This window comes from Cricetulus griseus, chromosome 3 (genome assembly GCF_003668045.3).
Source record: "Cricetulus griseus strain 17A/GY chromosome 3, alternate assembly CriGri-PICRH-1.0, whole genome shotgun sequence".
NCBI classification, from domain to species: domain Eukaryota; kingdom Metazoa; phylum Chordata; class Mammalia; order Rodentia; family Cricetidae; genus Cricetulus; species Cricetulus griseus.
The window spans coordinates 112,356,065-112,383,948 of NC_048596.1; the positions used below are offsets into that span (position 1 = coordinate 112,356,065).

The window sequence follows — 27,884 nt, forward strand, 5'->3', positions numbered from 1 at the left end:
GAATTATAAAAGCTAAAGGAATTTGAGGAAACTAAGAAAACAAGACACTTTATTTCAAAATGTTCTTCGATGTACATGTGTACTCATAAGACTGACATATTATGGGATCGTTTTTCATGATTCTTCATCAAACGGGGACCTCAATCTAAAAGAAGATTGAGACATATGCCCCCATCCATAAGACAAAAACAGTCTGTAATTGATAACCATTTACAAGGGAATATCATTGGGAAAACAAACTACTTTTAATGTTAGGCTACATACACACCAGTAGATGTCCAACAGAAAACAAACTCCACATCATCCTCAGAAGTTCCTGGTCTTACAATGTGATGTCAGGGTTTTATACTTTTTCAAAGTTTATCATATTTTTCTCTTTCTTTTATATTAACTATTTATTTGATTTTCTCTATATTTATCCTACATTTTCTTTGTATATATTATGGATTACAATTTAGTAGTTTTATGAGATTCTGTGAGCTTGAAGGAGTGAATTTCTAATAATGTGCCTTCTCTTGTGCTATTTTTCTTCCTTTATTACATTTTATTTTGTTTCTATGTGTTGGTTTTAGTTTAATCTTATTAAGTTATATTTTCTTATATTATAATGCTTAAAAACTTTTCCAATGAGAAACAGAAACAGAGCACACCTGGCTACAAGGTTTGGGGGGATTAATTCGAGGAGTAGATGGTGGCAAAACCATAATCAGGATATATTTTGTGAGAAATGATTTATTTTCAATAAAAAGAAAATTAAAACAAAGTATATTCCAATGAACAAACCAATGAAATAAATAAGGAAAAGAAACCCAGCTCTGTACAATTTTAATCACATAGAAGTTACTAAAAACATGGCTTCATTAGGGGTAGTAGACTATTCAAAGAATAAATAAGATAAGATATCAATTAGTGGGAACTGAAGCCAAGGCCCTGAATAGAACGATAAATATCTTTTTAGTTTCTGTATTGATATTGAGATACGAATAGGCATTTACACTTTCATGATGATGACGTATTCTCTAATCCCTGCAACTGTCGGAGATTTTGTGCTGCCTGTGTGTGTGTGTGTGTGTGTGTGTGTGTGTGTGTGTGTGTGTGTGTGTGCATGTGCTTGCATGCATCAGTGTGTGTGTGTGTGTGTGTGTGTGTGTGTGTGTGTGTGTGTGTGTCAAATTGCATGTCATGTGTATGTTAGGAAATAAAATAGGTGAGAATGCATTCCATACCGTTAACATGACAAGAAATCTACTTGTATGTCTATGGTAAACTCTGTCTAGAATGGGTTGTATCTGATAATTCCATATAAAACATGGATTGGAATGGCTAAGGAAATGTGCCTCAAGTATTTCACCTGTTGACAAGAAAAGAGACTTTTTTGTATTGGGGTGGTTATGTAGCTATCTCAGGAGTAATAACCCTGGGACCTTTACATCCACTGATGTGGACAGAATCACAGGAATGTGGAAATGAAGATAATTACTTAAACAAAATTACTGAAATTTTCTTGCAGCTGAGCATAATAACTCTGATACACACCCTGAAGACTGAGAATGCTTCAGAAGTACTCCGGAGAGCAATAAGCTGAGAAGAAAAATATTGGGAAACATAAATACCCTTCTGAAATCTAGAGCAATAAAAGAGACACATACATGTGTACAGGAACATTTGAAACGTGGTTTTCTGTGAAACTTTGCTTAGTGCAAATTTACCTTGGTTTCTATCTTGGGGACATTATGAAGATGTTATTTTTGACATTTGTCTTCTTGGTCCTGAGGCTTTCCTTTCTATTTTGGAGTTTGACAGGTACCAGGTGCTTTCTGAGAAGAAATGACATAGATAGCATGGGTCAAGATAAAGATAATGATTGTTTGTTTTCTATTTATACAAAGTATGGTCACATGAAGAATGAATATTTCCCCAGGAATCTAGATAAGAAGTAAGTGCCTTCATTTATTTGTTTTTTATTTACCATCAATGCAAACACAAAAAAGACAAATAAGCAAAATGTCATTGTCCTTCACTTCTGTCTGTTTTTTCCTACCTTACTATCTAGGACATAACCAAAATTTCTTCTGTTTTATGCTGATTATTTCTCTGTTTCAGGTGATTTAATGTTTATTAGGCTCATAGTTTTAGAGTTAGATATTTCAGGCTGGAAGCTGAGAGATACACACTGTGTATACTTTTTCTAAAGGGATTTCCTTAAAAGTTGCAATTCCCATTGCATGTTGCCAAATGATATTCCTGAGAACCATAACACAAAGCAGTGAGATGAGTCCATTTCTTTGAGCCTAAGTAAATTCCTCTATCAGAGTTGTGTTAGTGTTTCTTCCCATATGATGGAATGCCCAAATGCTGTAAAAAGTGGTCTTTGATATTTCTTCTCTGCATCATGGGCACATTGATTAAGAGAATACTGCAATTTTATTCAAATGTTGTTTATATCATCATTTTAAACCTGCTGTGCTGCATGACTCTTGCAGCTGAAATCAAGCACAGAAACATAAAGATCTTTTACTATGCTAACTTTATGCTTTTATTTAATTTTGTTTCTGTTGAGCACATGTGCAATCAGATTCCTTTTCAGTGGCAATGACAGCAGGATTTTTTCTGTTAAATTATGTGTTATTCATTTATAACATCCATCTTTTCAATTGTAGGAGACATTTTGTGTACTTGTTAAAGAGGGTACATTGTTAAGATGTGCCACTGTGGTTGAATAAAATCTGAATAACCAATAATTAGGCAAGATTGTGGTGACAGGAAGCTGGAAATAAGCAGACAGAGATGCCAGGAGATGAAATGCAAGCAGAATGGGTTTCACAGAAATGGGGTAATACAGCCACAAGGAATGAAATAAATTAATAGAAAGAGGTGAATTTAAGTTATAAGAGCTAGTTAGAAACAACTCTAAGCCAAGGATGAATTTTCATAGTCAATGTCTCCATGTCATTTTTTGAGCTGGAAGCCAAATGAAAACCCAACTACTACTGATTTGTCACTGTAAATATTGACTATATTTCCCTTGTCAAGTACCAGAATGAAAGCTGTTATGGGAAGCACATGCCACAATTATAAAGAAGTCTATTAAAGTCATAAATATGATCATTTTACTTGCTATTGATTTAATATTTTCATGTCTTGATTCTATGGTCCATAACATTAATCTCTGGCACTTATTTCATACTTGTTTCTCTTTACCATTTTCCCCATTATCAAGAGTGTGTTTATATATTGTAGGACTATGTAATAACACTATAGATTTATATATTTGTCCATAATCTAACTTTATTAATGATAGTTTGTTTGGATAATTATAACAATGTCTGCTATGCCATACTAAGCAAATTATCACAAGTAACAGTCTACATATCTTGTAATCAGTATTGTACAATATGGGCATTGCACTCTCTGTGAAAAACACAACAGTGTTTTATCATTGAAACAAAAGTTGTATTCATTTTTAATAACATGTGGATGAATGAAATTCATAGCAGAAAAGGATGCTTGGTATCATGGTGTAGAAGAGAGAAATTTTCAAGATTAAGGAAATAATGGGGACCAGCAATAAAATTGGCTGAGGTGTGAAACATAACCACAGTGATGAAGGAAATAAGGAATAACACAAAGTGGCATCATATGTTTTTACACTGACAGACCAACTTTCACAGTGAAATGGAACATGAGACTGATGGCTCAGGAGTCCAAAACATCAAACAAATATTAAAAAATATAGGGAAGATTCATTAGACCTTGAATGAGAAAATCTTCACTCAAATTAGGCAAAGTTTTGCTATATCTCTTTTACTTACTAGAGTTCTTGATGTGAAATTGAACCACTCTTCTTGTAAGTAGACATAAGAGAACCTGTAATTCCTCTTTTTATTGGTTCTTAAATCTCACCAGTTTATGGTTAAGCACTCCACAGTGATATAATATTTCTAGGTAAGATTGATGGTATACTTGTTAATGTAAGAAATGGATTATTTGGAAACAAAAGTTGTTTAATGGTACTGATCACATCCTTGATTTTATACATCTGAATAAACATTCATTCAAATTGTGACTGAATTATCGAATAGGCTTTGAAGTAACTATTTGTTACATAAAACATAGAAGCATGTTTCTAAATGTGTGTTATCTTTGATAGTAGGCTATGCCAACACAAGACATTTTCTTGCTACTATTGGGATGTTTAGGTCATGAAAAACAACATAATACAGTAGTTGATAAAGAAAATGTTGCTGGAAAAATAAAATATTTGAGCAAGATTATGCATATTCACTTTTGGCAAGTTGAATTAAGATTGAGGTAATAAATTATGCCTTTCTAAAACACAAATAAAATACTGGCAATTATATACATACATATATACAAATGTGTGTATAAATGTATATATCTGTTTAAATTTTTGTGTATTATGAATAGGCATTCTGCCTAAATACTTACTAATAATATTTTATGATGTTTGATATTGTCAGAGAACCCTATATCCTACACACTTGATTTAAAACATTTTCACCCTTTGTTGTTGGTAAACAACTTCAAACTTTTAATAACTGTGTTTAGCTGAACCATTAAAATTAGTGTGGTTATCAATTAATTTTAAAATCTATCACTAAATGAATTATTCTCTAATATTCTCTATGTTTTATTTTACATCTTTCATTTGAAAGACTGCCTACAAATTGGGTACATGTCACTTGAATATGATTTGTATTAGGTCCCGGAAGAAATGTTTCTGTGATAATTATTTGTAATCAACAAATTTAAGTGCAGCATATGTCAATATGTGACAATCCTAGTCAATATTTGTTTTCATGGAAACAAATCATTAGAAACTAATGTGTCAAACTGGAGTATTAAAATTAAATGTTTGATATGAATTCAATTTAAACTCATCCTTCATTATACCACACCACTTTATGAGGCCACAGTTTTCACAAATGCAATCCCTAAAAAGGATTTAACTTCTGAGTTGAATAAGCATTTTTTGGTCTATAATATAATGAATCAGATTTCACATACACCAATCTTTTGATGACATACCTAACAAGAATATCTGTGACTAACCAAGGCTTTTATTTTGTGGTTTCATTTATTCACTAGAACTTGTGATTTGATTGTTTGAAGACAGAAAAGGTATCATATTGTATATAGTTTATATCTTTGTCAGTGATTGGATTTGAGGTCACTAAACTTCCTGCAAACTGATGAGCCAAGCTTCATTTTGACATGGTGTATATGTGGCACATTTGATATGGGGATAAGTTATTATGTTGGAATTTTAGAATCCCCTTTTTAACATTCCTTCTTGTTCATTTAAAACATGAAATAATGCTTTAGGCCTTCCCTCTCTCCAACATGTAAATATGCATACATATACACATACCCATACATATACACATATAAGACTAGAAATACCATAAATGAAAATATCCAACTGAAATTAAAGGTAACTAAATAAACAATTCAGCTATTGTTATTTCTATATCAGATAGAAAAGTTCAAGAAATAAAGAAAATAGTGAAGTTCACAGTAAAATTATTCAAGCAAAAAACCACAAATTTTGGAGCAAATATTCTGTTGATTCAATTGGATACTAGCTATAGAATAACAAAATAGGCTAGTGTACTCAGATGTGGGACCCCACCACAAAGCAATAGAATATACATGAGAGCAAATAAAAGATGAAACGCTCATAAGGAAAACAGAAAAATAAGACAAGTTATTAACAAAATTTGGTTTTGATTTTCAAATGAATAAGAAAAATATATCAGAGGATATACAGAGATATAAAAAAGATATTGGAAAGGAAATCATTTTGATAATCAACACAAAGCAATCAGAATCTAGACACAGGACTAGCATGTTCAGGTGAATAAATAAAAATGAAAGAGGTCATTGTCAATCTAAGGGCCCATTTGAAGATGGCTTATTCCTCATAATATAGAGTAAGTTATAATCAATAACATATCTCTTAACAGTAATCAGCAAATGAACTACAGAGAAAAAGTAAAAGTAATTAAGCTATATGTTTTTATGAATTTAAAGATTCTTAGACATGGTGATGCAAATGGAAATGGATATGTGTGGTTACCCATTCCTTTTATTCATAACTAAGTCATGGCCTTGTCAATGGCAGCTTCTTTGTAAAACCGTATCACAATCTGAGTAGAAGATTATATCCACCTATTTTACACGTGAGTTATTTATTAGATTTCTTGAATAAAGTAATGAGTAGACTCAATGTCCTCTTTGATCTTCTCAGCATGCTCACAGACAAAGGAATAAAACTATGAAAGTTCAAAGAATCCCACATGAATTCTACCACAAAATCTCTTAAGAATCCTTGCTTAATTGCAGAGATCTCATATTCTCAATCTGCATTATAATAGGGCTCTTATCACCATAGGAATGGAAAAATAGACATTAAATAAATTAACACTATTGGTGTGATTTAATATTATAATATTTGTAGCCAATCCCTAATGATCTCTTTGCTATCTTTTCAGGTTGACTAATAAGGATATCCACTTGATTTTGTCTCTTTATTTTGCTCTTGAAAATATCAACAAGGACCCTCATATTCTACCAAATATTTCTCTGCTAGTTAAAATTGAATGTAATTTACTGGATGATTGGCGAATGAATAGTTTATTCTCAAGAATTGATGAATTTCTTCCTAACTACTACTGTATAAATCAGAGAAGATATTTAATCGTACTTACAGGTCCAACATGGTTATCATCTGCAATGCTGGGACCACTCCTGTACATCACTAATAGACCAGAGGTAAGGATGAGTGAATAGGTTTTAAAGAAACATTGGCTTCTTTCATTCTGATTTTCAGATACTGAGGCTGCCAAAAACAAGGGTGTATATGTTCATTTTGATGCACAAATTCAAGTCATATATACTCAGAATTATTGTGATGTACAATACTTTACATACACAAAAAAACAATAAAAAACAATACTTTTTATTGTACATACACTAAAAAAGAAAATGAGAAATTTGAAGTGTTTTAGGAGCAGATTTAGTTCATTTATACTTTTTAAGATATTCAAAAGGTATCACATTTGATTTAATGAGATGAAGATCTACATGCCATAATATTCCAAGCATTTGATGTGCACAATTATTTTAGAGTGATCATTATGTATTCTACCTTCTTCAAGTTATTTTTTATGTCTATGGCATTCAGCTTTACTATGGGCCATTTCATCCTATTCTGGGCAGTCGTGAACAGTTTCCACATCTCTACCAGATGGCTCCTAAGGACACAGCTCTGGCCTTGGCAATGGTGTCTTTGGTGGTATATTTCAGATGGAACTGGGTTGGAGCAATCATCTCAGATGATGACCTAGGACTTCAGTTTCTCTTTGAATTGAGGAGAGAGACACAAAGAAACAGTGTATGCTTGGCCTTTGTACACATTATTGTGGAAGATAAAATATTATTCCAGAAAAATGTAAATACCTTTTATAATGAGATCATAACATCATCAGCAAAAGTTGTTATCATTTATGGAGACAAAGACTCTCATCTTCAGCTCAACCTTAGACTCTACAGATTAGTAAATGTTCAGAGGATCTGGGTCACTACCTCACAGTGGGATATGATCACACACGATGACAGGTTACTTTTTAATTCCTTCTATGGAACCTTTACTTTTTTACTTCATTTTTCTGAATTATCTGGTTTTACAGCATTTATCCTAGCACCAGATCCTTCCAAGTATATTAGTACATGGATTCTTTCTGAATTGTGGTGGATTTATTTTAATTGTTCCCCAAATTCATTTAATTCAATGAAAATTAAGAATTACTCAAAAGGAAAACTATATAATTGGTTATTCATGCAAAAGATGGAAATGTCTGTGAGCAGTACTGGTTATGTCCTATACAATACTGTGCATGCTGTGGCCCATGCACTCCATGAGATGCTGCTACAAGAAGTACATACATGGCCAAAGTATCCTGGGGAAATACTGGAATTTGACTCTTGGCAGGTAATAAGTATTCTAAATGAATGCAATGTAGAATCTAAATATAATTTTCCTAATAGATAATGTGAGTTCTATACAAAAACTCCAGGATAATTTCTAGCATTCACAGAATTTATAAACAGGTTAACAAATATCACACGACCCTTATTGATTAAAAACTCTACTACAGAAAAAATAACAGACAGATTTTCATGATCTGTGCCAATAGCATATTCCATAACATTTCTTCCACATGTGCATGTTTTTAATATTTGAAATAAAATACAGAATTTTATTTTTTTAGTTCTTTTTATTTTTAATTTATTGATTTAATTTAGAGACAATCCCTCTCCTCACTCTCATCCTCTCATGTCCCCCTTAACCCCCCATCCCAAGCCACTCTGCTGGGAGGGTGAGGCCTTCCATGGGGGGGTCATAAAATTCTGTTACATCAATGTACCTGGGCTGCGAGTATCCCTCCATAGGGAATGGGCTTCCAAAGTCCATTTGTGCACTAGGTATAAACACTGGTTCCAAAGTCAGAGGTCCCATACACTACCCAGGCCACCTAACTTGCACTTAACATTCAGAGGGCTTGGTTCACTACAATGCTGGTACCCAACTTTACAACTAGGAATTGTGTGCTCTTACATGCTCAGGTCACCTGTTTCTGTGGGTTTTGCCAGCATGGTCTTGATGCCTTTGATCATCACTACTACCTGTCTACAAATGGATTCAAGTAGTATGGCTCATTGCTTAGCTGTGAGTGTCTGCTTATACTTCCATCACCTACTGTATGAAGGCTCTAGAATGGTTTTTAAGGTAGTCATCACTCTCATTATAAGGGAAGGGCATTTAAGGTAAGCTCTCCACTATTGCTTACACTCTCAGTTGGGTTCATCCTTGTGAAACTCTGGAAGTCCCTAGTGCTAGATTTCTCTTTAAATGTATAATGGCTCCTCTATCATGTTATCTCTTTTCTTGCTCTCCTCTATTCTTTTGCCAACTCATTCTTCCTGACCCCTCATGTTTTCCTGCCCTTAATCTACTGCCATTCTCTTTCTCCTGCCTCCCTCCCCCTTCCTGTCATGCTCCCAATTTTCTCAGGAGATCTTGTCTCCATCCCCTTCTGCAAGGGACCATGTATGCCTCGCTTAGGCTCATCCAAGTTTCCAAGCTTCTCTGGTAGTGTGGATTGTAGAATGGTTATCCTTTCCTCTATGTCTGCTATTCACTTATGAGTGAGGAAATACCATGTTCTCTTTCTGTGAATGGTTACCTCAGTCACGATGTTTTCTTCCAGTTCCATCTATTTGCCTGTGAATTGCAATATGTGGGGTTTTTTTCTGCTGAGTAATACTACATTGTATAAATGAACCACATTTTCTCCATCCATTCTATGATTGAGTGGATTCTAGGTTGCTTCCAGGTGCTTGCTATTACAAATAATGCTGCTATGAACATATTTGAACAGATGTTGTTGTTGTGTCAGTGTGCATCCTTTGGGTATATACACGAGAGTGGAATTGCTACATCTTGAGGTAGACTGATTGAACTATTCAGAAAAAATTGACATAATGATTTCCAAAGTTTATACAAGTTTACACTCCCACCAGAACTGGAGGAGTGTTCCCCTTTCTCCACATGCTGTCCAGCATAGAGTGTCATTGATGTTTTATATTTTACCGATTCTGGGCAGTGTAAGATGGTGCCTCAGACTTGTTTTAATTTGCATTTCCCTGAAGGTTAAGGATGTTAAGCAATTTCTTATGTTTCTTTCAGATATTTTAGATCCTCTATTGAGAATTGTCTATTTAGTTCTGCATCCCTCTTTTTAATTGAATTATTTGGTGTTTTGGTGAGTAGCTTATTAAATTCTTTCTATATTTTGGAAATCAGGCTTCTGTCAGATGTGGAGTTGGTGAAGAACTTTTCCCATTCTGTGGGCTGCCATTTTGTCTTGTTGACTGTGTCCTTTGTTTACAGAAAATTCTCAGTTTCAGGAGATCCCATTTATTAATCATTGATCTCAGTGTTTCTGCTGCTGGTGTTTTATACAGAAATTGGTCTCCTATACCAATTAATTCAAGGGTACCTCCAACTTTCTCTTCTAAGTGTTTCAATGAGGCTGATTTATGTTGAGGTCTTTGTTCAATTTGGACTTAAGTTTTTGCATGGAAATAGATAAGGATCTCTCTGCAATCTTCTACATATAAGCATCCGGTTATGCCAGCACCATTTGCTAAAGATGCTTTATTTTTTATTTTTTTATTTTATTAGTTCAAATTAGGAACAAGCTTGCTTCAGATGTCAGTCCCTTCTACCTCTCCCTGCCCTCCCCACCAACATCCCACCTGGTGCTAGCCATCTCCCCTCCAGTCCTCAGGCAGGGTAAAGCTCTCAAAAGGGGCTCCCCAAAGTCTACCAATAATCATGGGCCAGGCCTGGGCCCTTCCCCATGTGTCCACATCAAGAGAGAATCCCTTCACAAGGGATGGGCTCTCAAAATCCCTTCTTTTTTATAAGACCTTACATATTTAATACAGTGTGTTACCCCTGTACAAATGGGAAAAAATTAAGTTCAACATTTCCAGACCAATATGGCTGTTAAGTTTTATGCAATGCCAACTCAACATGGTAAACTGGGGTACTTTTTTCCAAAGTTGACAGCACAGCAAAAGTTTATAAAAGTTCAATATATATATTATATAATATATATATATATATATATATATATATCAATAATGGCAATGTGTTATGCATCAATAGCAGCAAGAGTTTTTCCAGGTTCTGCAGTCATTTGAACAAAATTGTAGAGACATCCAGCACTCTCCATTAAAAAAAAAAAAAAGTAAAACACAAAATCCCAGAAAAACAGCACTGTTCTATTACTCTTGTGGTACCTGACACCATGTTTTTTAATATGCTTCTCAATCATCATCTGGAAGGAAGCCATTCTGAGCAACATCATTAAAAAGAGATCTGATAAAGCATGGTGACTACAATGTATCATAAAGCAGGTCCACATATGAGTGAGTACATACTATGTTTGTCTTTTTCTGATTGGGTTACCTCACTCAGAATGGTTTCTTTGAGTTCCATCCATTTTCCTGCAAATTTCAAGATTCCATTGTTTTTTTTTCTGTTGAGTAGTACTTCATTGTGTAAATGTATCACATTTTCTCTATCCATTCTTCAGTTGAGGGGCATCTAGGATGCTTCCAGTTTCTGGCTATTACAAATAATGCTGCTATGAACATGGTTGAACAGATGTCCTTGTTATATGAATGTGCTTCTTTTGGGTATATGCCTAGCATTGGAATTGCTGGATTTTGTGGTAGACTCATTCCCATTTTCTTGAGGAGTCACCATGCTGATTTCCAAAGTGGCTGTAAAGTTCGCACAACCACCAGCAGCGGAGGAGTGTTCCTCTTTCTCCGCATCTTCTCCAGCATAAACTGTTATTGGTATTTTTTATTTTAGCCATACTGACAGGAGTAAGATGGTATTTCAGAGTTGTTTTCACTTGCATTTCCCTGATGGCTAAGGATGTTGAACACTTTCTCATAGGTCGTTCAGCCACTTTAGATTCCTCTATTGAGAACTGTCTATTTAGTTCTGTACCCCATTTTTTAATTGGATGGTTTGGTGTTTTTGAGAATAGCTTCTTGAGTTTTTTGTATATTTTGGAGATCAGCCTTCTGTCAGATGTGGGGTTGGTGAATAACTTTTCCCAGTGTGTGGGATGTCATTTTGTCTTGCTGACTATGTACTTTGCCTTACAGAAGCTTCTCAGTTTCAGGAGGTCCCATTTTTTAATTGTTGATCTCAGGGTCTGTGCTACTGGTGTTATGTTCAGGAAGCAGTCTCCTGAACCAATTAATTCAAGGGTATTTCCCACTTTATCTTCTTGTAGGTGCAGTGTGGTTGGGTTTATGCTGAGATCTTTGATCCATTTTGACTTAAGTTTTGTGCAAGGCAAAAGGCTTGGGTCTAACTGCAGTCTTCTACATGTCTGCACCCAGTTATGCCAGCACCATTTGTTGAAGATGTTCTCTTTGTTCCATCATGTATATTTGGATTGTTTGTCAAAAATCAGATGTTTGTAGGTGTGTGGGTTAATTTCAGGGTTTTCAACTCTATTCCATTGGTCTACCTGTCTATTTTTGTGCCAACGCCAAGCCATTTTCATGACTATAGCTCTGTAATAGAGCTGAAAGTTAGGGCTAGTAATGCCTCCAGAAATTCCTCTATTGTACAGGGCTGTTTTGGCTATCCTGGGTCTTTTTTTTTCATATAAATTTGAGAATTGTTCTTTCAACCTCAGTGAAGAAATGTATTGGGATTTTGATGGGAATTGCATTGAATCTGTAGATTGCTTTTGGCAAGATTGCCGTTTTTGCAATGTTGATCCTGCCTATCCAAGAACATGGGAGATCTTTCCATTTTTGTGTATCTTCTTTAATTTCTTTCTTTAGAGACTCAAAATTTTTATGGTACAGGTCTTTCACTTTTTTGTTAGTGTTACTCCAATGTATTTTATGTTGTGTGGGGCAATTTTAAAGGGTGATGTTTCTCTGATTTCTTTCTCCACCAATGTGTCATTGGTATATAGTAGGGCTACAGATTTTTTTGAGTTAATCTTGTATCCTGCCACTTTGCTGAAGGTATTTCTCAGCTGAAGCAGTTCCCTGGTAGAGTTTTTTGGGTCACTAATGTAGACTACCATATTATCTGCAAATAGTGAGAGTTTGACTTCTTCCTTTCCAATTTGTATTTCCTTGATCTCTTTTTGTTGTCTTATTGCTCTAGCTAGAACTTCAAGGACAATATTGAAGAGGTATGGAGAGAGTGGACAATCTTGTCTTGTACCTGATTTTAGAGGAATTGCATTGAGTTTCTCTCCATTTAATTTGATGTTGGCTGTTGGTTTGCTGTATATTACTTTTATTATGTTGAGGTATGTTTCAGTTATCCCTGATTTCTTCAGGACCTTTATCATGAAGGGATGTTGGATCATGTCAAAGGCTTTTTCAGGCATCTAGTGAGATGATCCTGTGATTCTTTTTCCTCAGTTTGTTTATATGGTGGATTACATTGATGGATTTTCATATGTTGAATCATCCTTGCATCCCTGGGATTAAGCCTACTTGATCGGGATGGATGATATTTATGGTGTGTTCTTGGATTTGATTTGCCAATATTTTATTGAGAATTTTTGCATCAATGTTCATGAGGGATATTGGTAGTTCTCTTTCTTAGTTGTGTCTTTGTGTGGCTTGGGTATCAAAGTTATTGTGGCCTCATAAAAAGAGTTTGGCAATGACCCTTCTATTTCTATTGTGTGGAATACTTTGAGAAAAATTTGTATTAGCTGTACTTTGAATTTCTGGTAGAATTATGCACTGAAGCCATCTGGCCCTGTGCTTTTTTTGGTTGGGAGACTTCTAATGACTGCTTCAATTTCATTAGAGGCTATAGGTATATTTAGGTTGCTTATCTGTTCTTGATTTAATTTTGGAAAATGTAATCTGTCCAGAAATTTGTCCATTTCCTTTAGATTTTCAAATTTTGAGGAATATAGGTTTTCAAAGTCTGACCTGATGATTCTCTGGATTTCCTCTGTGTCTGTTGTTATGTCCCCCTTTTCATTCCTGATTTTATTAATTTTCATGTTCACTCTCTGTTGTTTGGTAAGTTTGGATAAAGGTTTGTCTATCTTGTTGATTTTCTTGAAGAACCATCTTTGTGTTATATTGATTCTTAGTATTGTTCTCCTAATTTCCATTGTATTGACTTCAGCCCTCAATTTGATTATTTCCTGGTGACTTCTCCTTCAGGGTGTATTGGCTTCTTTGTTTTCTAAAGCATTCAGTTGTGCTGTTAATTCTCTCATGTGATTATTCTACTGTTTCTTCATGTGGGCATTTAGCGCTGTGAAATTTCCTCTTAGCACTGCTTTCTGAGTATCCCATAGGTTTTGATATGTTGTGTCCACATTCTCATTGAATTCTAGGAAATCTTTAATTTCATTTTTTATTTCTTCCTGGACCCATGAATTGTGCAATTGGGTGTTACTTAATTTCCATGAGTTTGGAGGTTTTCTATAGTTCTTGTTGTTGTTGAATTCTAATTTTAATGGTGGTCTGATAAGACACAGGGGGTTATTTCAAGTTTTTTGTACTTGCTGAGGTTTGCTATGTTGCCAAGTATGTGGCAGATTTTAGAGAAAGTTCCATGTGGAGCTGAGAAGAAGGTAAATTGTTTTGTATTTGGGTGGAATGTTCTATAGATATCTGTTAAGTCAATTGCGCCAACACTTCTAATTTTTCTTTTGTTTCTTTGTTAAGTTTCTGTCTGGTGTTCCTGTCCAGTGGTCAGAGTGGGGCGTTGAAATCTCCCACTATACGTGTATGCAGTTATATGTGTGATTTGAGTTTTAGTAAAGTTTCTTTTACAAATGTGGATGCCTTTGTATTTGGGCCATAAATGTTCAGAATTGAGAATTCATCCTGATGCATTTCTCCTGTGATGAGTAGGAAATGACCTTTATCATTTCTTTTGACTGATTTTAGTTTAAAGTCCAATTTATTGGATATTAGGATTGCTACCCCTGCTTGTTTCTTGGGTCCATTTGAATGGACACTCTTTCCCCAACCTTTAATTCTTAGGTACTGTCTGTCTTTGAGGTTGAGGTGAGTTTCTTGTATTCAGCAGAAGGAAGATTCTCTCTTCTTATCCATTCTGCTACTCTGTGTCTTTTATAGGGGAGTTAAGACCATTAATGTTGATGGATATTAATGACCATTGATTATTGTTCATTCTTGTTTGTTTTTGATTTGGTGATGGTGGCGAGATTATGTGTGAGATTCTGTCCCTTTTTTCTTTTGACTGTTGGTAAATTGGGATTATTTATTGCCTATGTTTTCTGGTTGTGATTAAATTCCCTTGGTTGCAGTTTTCCTTCCAGTACTTTCTGTATGGCTGGATTGGTGGATATGTATTGTTTGAATCTGGTTTTGTCATGGAATTTCTTGTTTTCTCCATCTATAATGATTGAAAGCTTTGCTGGGTATAGCAGTCTGGGCTGGCATCCATGGTCTCATAGTGTAGGTAGAATATCTATCCAGGACCTTCTGGCTTTCAGACTTTCCAAGGAAAAGTCAGGTGTAATTCTGATAGGTTTGCCTTTATAGGTTACTTGACCTTATTCCTTTACTGCTGTTAGTGTTTTCTCTTTGATGTGTATGTTTTGTGTTTTGATTATCACGTGGCAAGGTGACTTTTTATTGCTTCAGTCTATTTGGTGTTCTGTAGGCTTCTTGTATTTTCATTGGCATGCCTTTCTTTAGGTTGGGAAAGTTTTCTTCTATGGTTTTGTTAAATATGTTTTCTGCGCCTTTGAGTTGGATTTCTTCACCTTCTTCTATACCTATTATTCTTAGGTTTGCTCTTTTCACATTCAAATATCCATATTTCCCGGATATTTGGTGTTAGGGATTTGTTGGACTTAAGATTTTCTTTGGTTGATGAATCTATTTCTGGTAGTGTGTCTTCAACTCCTGAGATTCTCTCTTCCATCTCTTGTAGTCTGTTGGTTATGCTTACATAGTAAGCATAGTTCCTGATTGTTTACCCAGCTTTTCTATTTCCAGCATCCTCTCAGATTGTGCTTTCTTTATTGTCTTTATTTCAATTTTTAGGTCTTGAACTGTTTCTTCTATTTTTTGGTTTGTTTTGTCTTCAATTTCTTTAAGGGATTCTCTCATGTCCTCTTTGAGGTCCTCTTTGAGGTCCTCTATCATTTGCCTGACGATGTTTTTAAGGACATTCTCTTCTGGTGCATCTGCATTGTGATGTTGAGTTCTAACTGGTTTACGATTCCTAGTCTCCGGTGGTGTCACATTGGGTTTTCTGTTGTTGGATGTGCTTTTTCCTTGTCCTCTTCTCATCCTTTCTTCTGGTTGGTGTAGCAAGTGTTTCTTGTTCTCCTGGTGGGTGTGGGACCATGTTTCCCTTCTGGTAGATGCAAACAGATCCAATATTCTGATGTCGGTCCTCTTCTCGTGGATGGAGGTGTCCCTGTTACCAGAGTGTCAGCAGTGTTTGGGCGTGCAAGGTCCTGCAGGGTCAGCAGTTGGAGGCAGACCTGTCACCGGGCATCGGGGTGTTGGATCCTGCTGCCGAACTCTGAATGGCATGCAGGTTGCTTTCCTCAGATGACTCTGAGCAGCGATGATGAATCGGAACTGGAAACAGTTCCTGGCCTACCTGGGCTGGCAGATGGAGGCTGGGCTGCCTCTAGGTTTTCGGTGTTCGGAACCTGCCACCACCAAACTGGGTCTGGCACATTGGTCAATTGTGTCAGATGACTCTCTAAAGATGTTTTCTTTTTTCCGTTTTACAAGTTAAGTTTGTTTTAAAAAATATATCAGATGTTTGCAGGTGTGTGAATTAATATCAGGGTTTTCAATTGGATTTCATTGATCTACTTGTCTGTATTTGTGCCAGGACCAAGCTGTTTTCATTACTAAAGTGCTATACTAGTGCTTGAAGTCAGGAATGATGATGCATTTGTAAGTTCCTTTATTGTACAGGGTTGTTTCAGCTATCCTGGGATTTTTGTTTTTCCAAATATATATGTATGTCTGTGAAGAATTTTGCTGAGATCTTAATAGGGATTGCATTGAATCTGTTGATTGCTTTTGTCAAGATTGCCATTCTTACTTTCTTGATCCTACCTATCTAAGAACATGGGAGATCTTTCCTTTTTCTGTTATCTTTTTTAATTTCTCTCTTTAAAGATTCAAAGTGATTGCCTTACAGTTCTTTCACATGTTTGGCTAGAATTACCCCATGATATTTTATGTTGTTTGTGGCTGCTGAATTTGGTGAGGCTACATTGATTTCTTTCTCATCCAATTTACCATCTATACATAGTAGGTCTACTGATTTTTTGTGTTAATCTTGTTTCCTTGCCCTTTCTGAAGGTGTTTTTTTTCAGCTGTAGGAGTTGCCTGGCAGGATATTATGGGTTACTTATGTAAACTATCATATCTGCAAATAGTGAAAGTTTGACTTCTTCCATTCCAATTTGTATACCCTTGATGTCCTTCGGTTGTCTTATTGCTGTAGCTAGAATTTCAAGTACAATATTGAAGAGATATGGAGAAACTGGGCAATGTTGTATTGTTAACTGATTTTTAGAGGAATCACTATGAGTTTCTCTTCATTTAGTTTTATGTTGACTGTGGGTTACTGCATATTGCCTTTGTTATATTTAGGTTCATTCCTGTTATCACTGATCTCTCCAAGATATTTATCAGGAAGGGGTGAAGGATTTTGTCAAAGGCTTCTTCAGCATCTAGTGAGATAATCATGTGGTTTTTCTTTTGTGGTTTTTTTATATGGAGGATTTACATTGATAAATTTTCATATGTTGAACAATCCCTGCATCCCTGGGATGAAGCCTACTTGATCATGGTGGATGACTTTTGTGATGTTTTCTTGGATTCAATTTGACAGTATTTTGTTGAGTAATTTTGCATCAATGTTCATGAGGGATATTGGTGTGCAGTTTTTTATTAGTTGTGTCTTTGTGTTGTTTGTGTACCAACATAATTGACACCACATAAAAAGATTTTGGCAATGACCCCTCTGCTTCGGTTTTGTGTAACACTTTCAGGAGTATTGGTATTAGCTGTTATTTGAATTTATGGTAGAACTACATTGAAACCAGGGCATTTTCTGGTTTGGGGTCTTTTGATAATTGCTTCTTTTGCAATAGGTTATATAGGTCATTTAAATTGTTTATCTGTTCTTGATTTTCCTCAGTGTCTATTGTTATGCCCCCCTTTTCATTTTTGCTTTTGTTAATTTGTGCATTCTCTCTCTCTGCCTTTTGATTAGTTTGGATAAAGGTTGTCTATTTGGTTGGTTTTCTTGAAGAACCAACTCTTTGGAACATTGGATCTTTGTGTTGTTTTTGTTTCTAATTTATTGATTTCAGCAGTCAGTTTGGTTTTATCCTGGTGTCTACTCCTCTGGGGTGAGTTTTCGACTTTTTGTTCTAGAGCTTTCAGGTATGCTGTTGATTCTCTAGTGTGATTATTCTCCAGTTTCTTCATGTGCGTGCTAAGTTCTCTGAACTTTACTCAGCCCAGCTTTGAAAGTTTCCCATAAGTTTGGGTATGTTGTATCTTCATTTTCATTGAATGCTAGAAAGTCTTTCATTTCTTTCTTTTTTTTCCTTGACCCTGGAGTGATGTGACTGAACATTGTTCAGTTTCCATGGGTTTGTAGGTTTTCTGGAATTTGTGTTGTTTTTGTGTTCTAACTGAAAACCATGATGATCTGATAGGATAGAGGGGGTATTCCAACTTTTTGTATCTACTGAGGTTTGCTTTGTTGCTAAGTATGTGGCAAATTTTAAAGAAGGCTCTGTGTAGTGCTGTGAAAAAGTATATTCTTTTGTGTTTGGGTGGAATAATCTATAGATATCTGTTAAAACCCATTGGGTCATAACTTCTGTTAGTTCTTTTGTTTCTTTGTTAAGTGTGTCTGGTAACAGAGGGGGGTTGAAGTCTCCCACTACAAGTGTGTGGGATTTTTAATGTGTGGCTTTAGTTTTAGTAATGTTTCTTTAACTAATTTAGGTGCCTTTGTATTTGGGGCATAGATGTTCACAATTGAGACTTCATCCTGATGGATTTTTCCTGTGATGAATATGAAATGCCATTCTTCATTTTGTTTCATTAATTTTAGTTTGAAGCCTAATTTTTTACATATTAGGAAAGGTATAGCAGCTTGTTTCTTAGTCCATTTGATTGGAAAATATTTTCCCAAACCTTATTCTGAGGAAACATCTGTCTCTGAGTTGAGATGTGTTTCATGTATGCAGCAGAAGGATGGTTTTTTTTCATATCCATTTTGTTAGCCTGTGTGTTTTTATAGGCAAGTTAAGACCATTGATAATGAGGAATATTGATAACCATTGATTTTTCATTCTTGATTGTTTTGGATTTGGTGGTGTTGGTGGTTTTGTGTGTGGATTTCCCTTGCTTTTTGACTTTGGGGTTTTGGTAAATTGGAATTATACATTGTGTATATTTTTGAGAGTTAATTAACTTCCTTGCATTAGAGTTTTCCTTCCAATATTTTTCTGTAGGGCAGGGTTTCTGGATATGTATTGGTTGTAATCTGTTTTTTTTTTTCATGGAATATCTTGTTTTCTCCATCTATAGTGATTGAGAGTTTTGCTGAGTATAGTAGTCTGGATTGGCATCTATGGTCCCTTAGCATTTGTACAATATCTATCCAGGACTTCTGGATTTCAGAGTTTCCTGTGAGAATTTAGGTATAATTCTATTAGGTCGGTCTTTATATGTTACTTGGCCTTTTTCCTTTGTTGCATTTAATATTCTTTCTTTATTTTGTATGTTTGATGTTTTGATTAATATGTCACAAGGGGATATTTTTGTGGTCCAGTCTATTAGTGTTCTCAAAGATTCGTGTTCTTTCATAGACATATATTTCATGTTGGGAAAGTATTCTTCTATAATTCTGTTGAATATGTTTTCTGTGTCCTTGAGCTGAATTTCTTCACATAGTATATGATTATACCAATTAATCTTGGGTTTTGCCTTTTTGCACTATCCCATGTTTCCTAGAAATTTTATGTTAATGATTTGTTGGATTTAAGATTTTCTTTGCTTGATGACTCTATTTCCTCTAGTCTATCTTCGACACCTCAGATTCTCTCTTCCATCAGAGGATATACACAGATATAAAAAGTAAAGATATTAGAGAAGGAAAACATTTTGATAATCAACAAAAAGCAACCAAATCTAGAGATAGGATTAGAATGTTCAGATGAATATATAAAAATGAAATGGGTCATCATTAACCCGAGGGAACATTTGAAGATGGCTTATTCCTTATAATATACAGTCATTGTTATAATCAATAACAAATCACTGAAAATTAATCAGCATCAAATTGAATGGAAAAGGAAAAGGAACATGAACTACAGAGAAAAAGTAAAAGTAATTAAGCTATATCTATTTATGAATTTAAAGATTCTCAGAGATGGTGAAACAAATGAATATATGTGGTTACTCATTCCTTTTATTCATAACTAAGTCATGGCTTTGTCAACATTAGCTTCTTTGTAAAATGTATCACAATCTGGGTAGAAGATTATATCCACCTATTTTTACATGTGTGATTTTTATTAGAATTCTAGAATAAAATAATGAATATAAATAAATGTCCTCTAGGACCTTCTTCTCAGTGTACTCACATGCAAAGGAATAAAACTATGAAAGTTCAAAATCAAAGAATGCCACATGAGTTCTACCAGAAAACCTCTTGTGAATCCTTACATAATTCCAGAAATCTCATATTCTCAATCTACACTATAACAGGGCTTATGTCACCATAGCAATGGAAAAAGTAGAATAAAATAAATTACCATTATTAGTGTGCTTGGAATATTATGTCATGTAGATTTTCATCTCATTATATGAAATGTGATTTCTTTTAAATATCTTTAAAAGCATAAATGAACTAAGACTGCTTCTAAAATACTTCAAATTTCTCAGTTTCTTTTGGGTGTATGTATGCTAAAGTACTATTGTATGTCACAATACATTCTGAGAATATATGCTTTGAATATTCTGCCTCAAATAAACATATACACACTTGGTCTGTCAGCCTTGGTATCTGAATATCAGAATGAAAGAAGCCAACATTTCTTTAAAACTTATTCACTCATCCTTACCTCTGGTCTATTAGTGATGTACAGGAGTGGTCCAAGCATTGCAGATGATAACCATATCGAACCTATAAGTACAATTAAATATCTTCTGTGATTTATACAGTAGTAGTTAGGAAGAAATTCACCAATTCTTGTGTATAAACTATTCATTCTCCAGTCATCCAGTAACTTACATTCAAATTTAACTAGCAGAGAAATGTAGAATATCAGGGTCCTTGTTGATATTTCCAAGAGCAAAATAAAGAGACAAAATCACTTGTAGTTTTTGGTTATTCTTATTTCTGTAGTTCCTGATGTTTTTACACAGCTTTTCCTTTTACAGCATTTCCTCATGCTGTGTTTTCTTTGTTGTTTCTATTTCAGCTTTCAAACCATGAACTGTTTGAATTATTTCATTTACTTGGTTGGTTGTTTTTCCTTGGAATTCCTTGCTTTCTTAAAGTGATTTGTTAACTCCTTGCATTTTTTGGTTTGGCTTTTTCCCTCCATTTCTTGTAAATTTTGTTTGTTTTATCTTCCATTATTAAAGAGATTTTCTCATTTCCTCTTTAATTAAGTCTATCATCTTCATTAAGTTGTTTTAAGGTCATTCTCTTCCGCATCATCTCTGCTGGGATGTTCAGGTCTTGCTGGTGTAAAGTTCCTCAAATCTGGTGGCATCTTATTGGTAGTCTGTTGTTGAATTTGTTCTTATACTGTTGTCTATCCACAACTTCTTCCAGTGGGAACAGGTGGACTGTCATCCTTTCCTCTCCAGATAGGTGTAGGTGTGCTAGGACTTAGAAGTCATCAGATTCTGGGTGGTTTGGCCTGCCAGGGCTGGTCTACTACACACTTAGCATACCCAGAAAACTCCAAGGAGGACAGGAAAGATTAGCCCAAGCAGGGGGCACACTCATCTCTCCTGTGTATGTAGGTCATGGAAGTTCTTTCTCTTTAAAATTTTGAAACCATAAAGAAGATGAATAACCTTTTCAGTGATCAAACAGTTGGTGAGCAATTAAGTGAATAGATGCTAAAAAACAGCAAGTGATTCTTCCACATTTTTAACATACTAAGGACTGAGAATTCTTAACTGATTATCAGGTAACATTTAGAGGAAATATTTTGAATGATATCTCTCTACTCTCTAAGAATATATCATTCAGGTGTGCAAGAGTTAAAGAGTTAACCGCAATAAGAAAATAGTATTTCCAAAGCATAATGTTATTGTTATACCTATGTGGATTTTCTTGCCATTTTCTATATGAGATTTGATATAAGGTCATATTTCTAGGCAGATTAAGAAAAATTAAGACAATATACTACTAAATTATTTGTTCTAATGCATAGGAATACTTAAAACTAAAATAATAAATGTTTCAGATGGTCCAGTTTCTGAAGAACATACAATTTATGAACCCTGTTGGAAATCAAGTGAACATGAATCAGAAAGAAAACCAGGATATGAAGTATGACATTCACTACACTATGGATTTTTTGTCACATATTGGATTTAAGGTTGAAGTAGGAATATTTTCCAAACATTTGCTCCATACTCAACAGTTTTATGTGTCTGAAGAGATCATAAAGTGGAACATAGACCTTAGACAGGTTTGTTTGACTTAATTGTACAATTCTACATGCAACATAAGTACCCCAAATATCAAGATTGACTTTAGCATCTTCATGAGACAGAGTATTTCAAATATAGTCACTAACTTCTCACATTTCTAGATTTTCTTTCACTACATTTTACTTCAGTAGTATGAAAATTCATACACCATGGATGGTTCTCTTTTCCTCCTGACCTATTGGCCACAAGGGCAAGAGGGCAAGAATCATTATCAGTGACAGAATCCTTTGTACATATCCCATGAGCATGAGTGGAAAAAGCTCCAAGGAGACACACTTTGGTGAACTAGCTCAAATTTATTCCAGAATATAAGGAATATATAAGGTTGGGAAACATGGTTACAAACCCTAAGTTGCCTTAAGTGGAACACTCCTATCTCAAGGCTTAGTATGTGGCACTTTTATAGCAGATAAAAGTTTTCTAGCAGATGATGGATATTTCATCTTTCACATGCAATTTGCCACAAATTTCCGCTAGAAGGTTTTTGCTAAGAAAGCTGCTATAGAATCAGCTTTCAGAGAAAATTAGTACTAAAGGCACAGAGTCATTCTCCAGATAAGGACATGGAAAAAAGAAAGTTCTGCTGCTGCCAGGGAGACACATGTTGTTGAGGTATTGAGATAAGCCAACAGGCCATGAGGAGGTTGTGACTTTTACCATCCAGCAATGACTTCTAATCGTATCTACACATTCATATGTCTATGTAACTATGTAGATGATAGATAAATATGGATTAGCTATACATACATACATATGCATACAAGTATTTTATAACATAAATCACAATACATCTATAATATATAAAATACAGCCAGGCATTGGTGGCACATGCTTTTAACCCCAGCACTCAGGAGACAGAGGCAAGCGGATCTCTGTGAGTTTGAGGCCAGCCTGGTCTCCAGAGTGAGTGCCAGGATAGGCCCCAAAGCTACACAGAGAAACCCTGTCCCGAAAACCAAAAAAAATACAATAAAAACAGACATTACTTTTTAATTTAATTTATATTTGTAAAAGGATGTTTTCAGTTGTTTATGTTCAAAATGTCTAACACTATTACCTAGTAGATAAAACATTTTCTTTATATTCTTCTTTTCCTAAGATTCAACCGTCAATATGCAGTGTGCCTTGCAATCCAGGGTTCAGAAAATCCCCTCATCAGGGAAAGGCGGTTTGCTGTTTTGATTGTACCCCTTGCCCAGAGAATGAAATTTCCAATATGACAGGTAAATACATAACATAACACAAGATTCATTATATTAGTTAAATTCTGCCTTTTTTACATAATTCTCAGGGGCATCTATGAGGAATTAAAAAGATAAATCTCATCACAAAATCAAATGAATAGCAATTCTACTCCTCAAGCATCACAACCTGTGTCCTGAACCACTTCTTTGAATGATTCTAGAAATTTTTTACATAAACTCTAGGCTGGATGTAAAATGAGGTAATAAATTTAGGAAGGCTTTAAGTTACAATATCCAGTCTATTTGCATTTGGCAAAATTAGAGAAAATTGCTCTATTTTTTATGATATCTTTGTAAGTCTAAAGCTGTATACTTAATTTACCTTTCATCAAAAAAGTAAGTAAAAATAAGTTTAGCTTTTTAGTCTTTAACACCATCAAAGACCCCTGAAGGGTGTAATGTTACCTAACAATGGAGATATCAGTCTACCTGGACAGTCACTCAAAGCATTTCTGTATCACTGGGGCCTCCAACTTTGGATTGCATATACATATCAACTCCTCACAAATATCAGGGTGAGGATCATGTTCCTTACTTTGACAACTCAGTACACACTTCACTACTACTCATATGGTTTAGACAGAAATTCATGAGAGCATCTCAAAAACCTAGAAATCTATCATCTTTTACATTCTATGACACCAACTATCAGATAAAATACATAGTCTGCAATGTGATTCGATGAATATATCCTAAATGATTTAGGTGTGAAAGAGAGCATAACTTTCCTCTTATATCCCATGGACATCCATGTATTCACTTCCTCCCTGCTCTCTTGAATTTCACCAACACTTGATGGTGCATGCAAGGTATCAAGGATTAGTATGGCTGGCAAAAATAAACACTGAATTTTGTTACTAATTAATGAATTTATAATCTAATAAATAAGGATAATAAAGGGGAAACAGAAAGATTATAATAGTTACATACGATTTGTACATAAAATATCTAAATGGGCTGGGTGATGGTGGTGTACACCTTTAATCCCAGCACTCGGGAGGCAGAGGCAGGTGAATCTCTCTGAGTTCGAGGCCAGCCTGGTCTCCAGAGCAAGTGACAGGATAGGGTCCAAACCTGCACAGAGAACCCCTGTCTCATAAAACCAAAAAAATGTTATTATTGAATTAAAACAAATCATCCAATGGGATACTGGGGGAGGGCCTAGGTCCTGTCCCTAAATGATGTGAAGATTTTTATGATCCCCCATCGGAGGCCTCATCCTCCCTGAGGAATTGATGGAGGGTGGGGTGAGAGCTTGGTGGGGCCAAGAGGAGGACAGGAGGGAGAAAGTTAATCAATTAAAAAATCCCCCCAAATACAAAAAATAAAAAGAGGGAGAACATCACCTTCATGTTGTTTTCTCAATAAATATTTTCTATTGAGAATGGTGACAGTCAAATCTTACATAAATTAGTAAACTGGTAGGCTCTGTTTCTTGCCAACACTCATAAGAAACCTAATAATAAATGTGATACTTTAACATGTAGAGACTTTAGGTGGTAAAAACGTGATGAACCTTATCCTTTCTGTGACACTATACAGTCTTTAAAGCTATATGTGGGGTTGACTTTGCTTCTTTACACAAGAGGTTACGAAAAGGAATTGGTAATTGGTACCTACCTTGTAGTTCAGAGAACAAAACACATATGAAAGAATGTGGTTCTATGATCTCATACTTTATAGCCTACAGAATTTTTCCTAATAAATGTCTTTCAATATGTCTGCTGGTCTCACTAAGGTGTTTTATTTAGTAAACATGAATACTCTGTCAACTGCTGAAAATTTTCAACACTAAATAAAAATGACGTGGCTATGAATGATAAATATAAACAACAGATTTAAAAACTGAATAAAGAAAAAAGATTTTAACTTAAGGTTTTTTTGTGACAGGGTTTCTCTGTGTAACTTTGTAGACCAGGCTGGTCTCAAACTCAAAGATCCACGTGACTCTGCTTCCCAAATGCTGGGATGAAAAGAGTGTGCCACCATCGTCAGGCCTTGCTATTAAGGCCATAAAAATTAAGCACATAAAATTTAACTTTATATCTAACTCAAAAATAAGGCAAATGTGAAAACAGATTTTTAATGCATTATTATTATAACATGTAATGTGACATACTAAAAAATATTAACCTGATGATACATTTCTTCCTGTACCAGGCATGGATCAGTGTGTAAAGTGCCCTGATGATTATTATGCCAACCCTGGAGGAAATCACTGTCTCAAAAAAGTTGTGACATTCCTGGGATATGAAGACCTCTTGGGAATGTCTCTAGCCTGCTTCGCTGTGTGCTTTTCTATACTCACAGCTGGTGTACTAGGTGTCTTTTTGAAATACAAGGACACTCCCACAGTCAAGGCCAATAATCGAGATCTTAGCTATGTTCTGCTTATCTCCCTCATTTTTTGCTTTCTCTGTTGCTTGCTCTTCATTGGCAAACCAAATATAATCACATGCTTGATGCAACAGACCATATTTGCAGTAGTGTTCACTGTGGCTGCTTCTACAGTGTTGGCCAAGACAATTACAGTAGTACTGGCCTTCAAGGTTACTACTCCAGGTAGAAGGATAAGGAGGCTGCTGCTGTCAGGGGCACCTAACTTCATCATTCCAATCTGCACCATGATTCAACTGATTCTGTGTGGGATCTGGCTGGGAATTTCTCCTCCATTTGTTGAGGCTGATGTCTATGTTGAAAAAGGACACATTTTGATTATCTGTAACAAAGGTTCAATTACTGCCTTTTATTGTGTTCTGGGATACTTGGGATCCATTGCCCTAGGAAGCTTCACCTTAGCTTTCTTGGCCAGGAATCTGCCGGACACATTCAATGAAGCCAAGTACCTGACATTCAGCATGCTGGTGTTCTGTAGTGTCTGGATTACATTCCTCCCTGTCTATCATAGTACCAAGGGCAAGGCTATGGTTGGTGTGGAGGTTTTCTGTATCTTGGCCTCCAGTGCAGGGCTGCTTCTTTGCATCTTTGCTCCAAAGTGCTTTATTATTTTGTTAAGACCTGAGAGAAATTCTTTTCAAAATTTCAGGAATATGCATTATAAAATTGAAAATACTCATTAAATTTTCCTGTCATATTTATTTTAATGTACTTTCCAAAAAGAGTAAACTGACATATTTTCCCTCAAATTTTAAAGTAAATATAGAACATAAGCTACACGTTAGAGCTGTAAAACTTGGCGCAGACCTCAGTTCTCTTGGATCTAACAATCTTATCTCTCTTTGTGATACAGGTAATGCTGGCTTCCTTCATTATAGCCATGTTTGTACTAGAATTGGGTAACAGCTATGCATTAGTCTGTATCTTATGTATTGACATCTAATGTAACTTTTGTGCTATAAATTATTAAGGTTGTGTTCTGTACTAAATCATTACAGTAGGAGAGTATATTTGCATATATCTGCATATATATATATATATATATATATATGAGAATTCTGTTTAATTTGACATGAGATAAAGAGGACTTTATATAAAATTCATTCATTTATTTTTGTACCAAATATCTTGTATTTACATGACGTACAAACACCCATATGCAACAAAAATAATAAAAACCTAAGAGGCTCTAAACTTTAAAATTAGGTCCTGAGAAGAGTGAAAGGACTGGAGGAAGGTAGGGAGACTGGCAAGAGATATTATCCTATTTCCCTAAATACTCAATTCAAAGAAAATGAAAATTTTCCCATTTCTGTATTTTCATGTCCTGCATATACTACATATACCCATGCACAAGAATGCACATACACACACACACACGCACACACACACACACACACACACACACACACACACACACACACGTGCATGCGTGCATTGCTGTATAAACTTGAAATTCTCTTAGTTTTCAAAAATCATTCTTCTGTAACAACCTGATAATTAAAGAAGAGTCAACTTGTCCTACTGTCCACAACAGTAACAAATGAAATTCAGAAATAATGAGAAAACAGAGGCTGTGTTCCATTACTTACACTATTTTTCATAGGATAATGTAGAACCTACATTAGATGCACAAATTATTTAATAGTTATTCCTGGTCTGTTTTTTTTCCTTCATTTAAAATAGAGTCCTTTTTCATACAATATATCCTGACTATAATTTCCCCTCACTGTGCTCCACCTGGTGTCTCCCACCTACCCTCCCTTCCAGAAAGACTCCCCTTATATCTCTTAATAGAAAAATAAAACGGACTTCTAAGCAATCAAATATCAAAAAATACGGTATATTAAAGTGAAGAAA

The 27,884-nt window shown here is 35.1% G+C and overlaps 1 protein-coding gene across 1 annotated transcript; it reads left to right on the forward strand.

Annotated features, from left to right (window-relative positions):
- Window positions 1-1,739: 1,739 nt before the first annotated feature.
- Window positions 1,740-26,707, forward strand: LOC100766746 (vomeronasal type-2 receptor 116-like). The gene is made up of 6 exons (XM_027407936.1): window positions 1,740-1,936; window positions 6,516-6,795; window positions 7,208-8,014; window positions 22,134-22,361; window positions 23,483-23,606; window positions 25,788-26,707. Exons 1-6 carry the CDS (start codon window positions 1,740-1,742, stop codon window positions 26,705-26,707), a joined length of 2,556 nt encoding a protein of 851 aa, XP_027263737.1.
- Window positions 26,708-27,884: the final 1,177 nt, after the last annotated feature.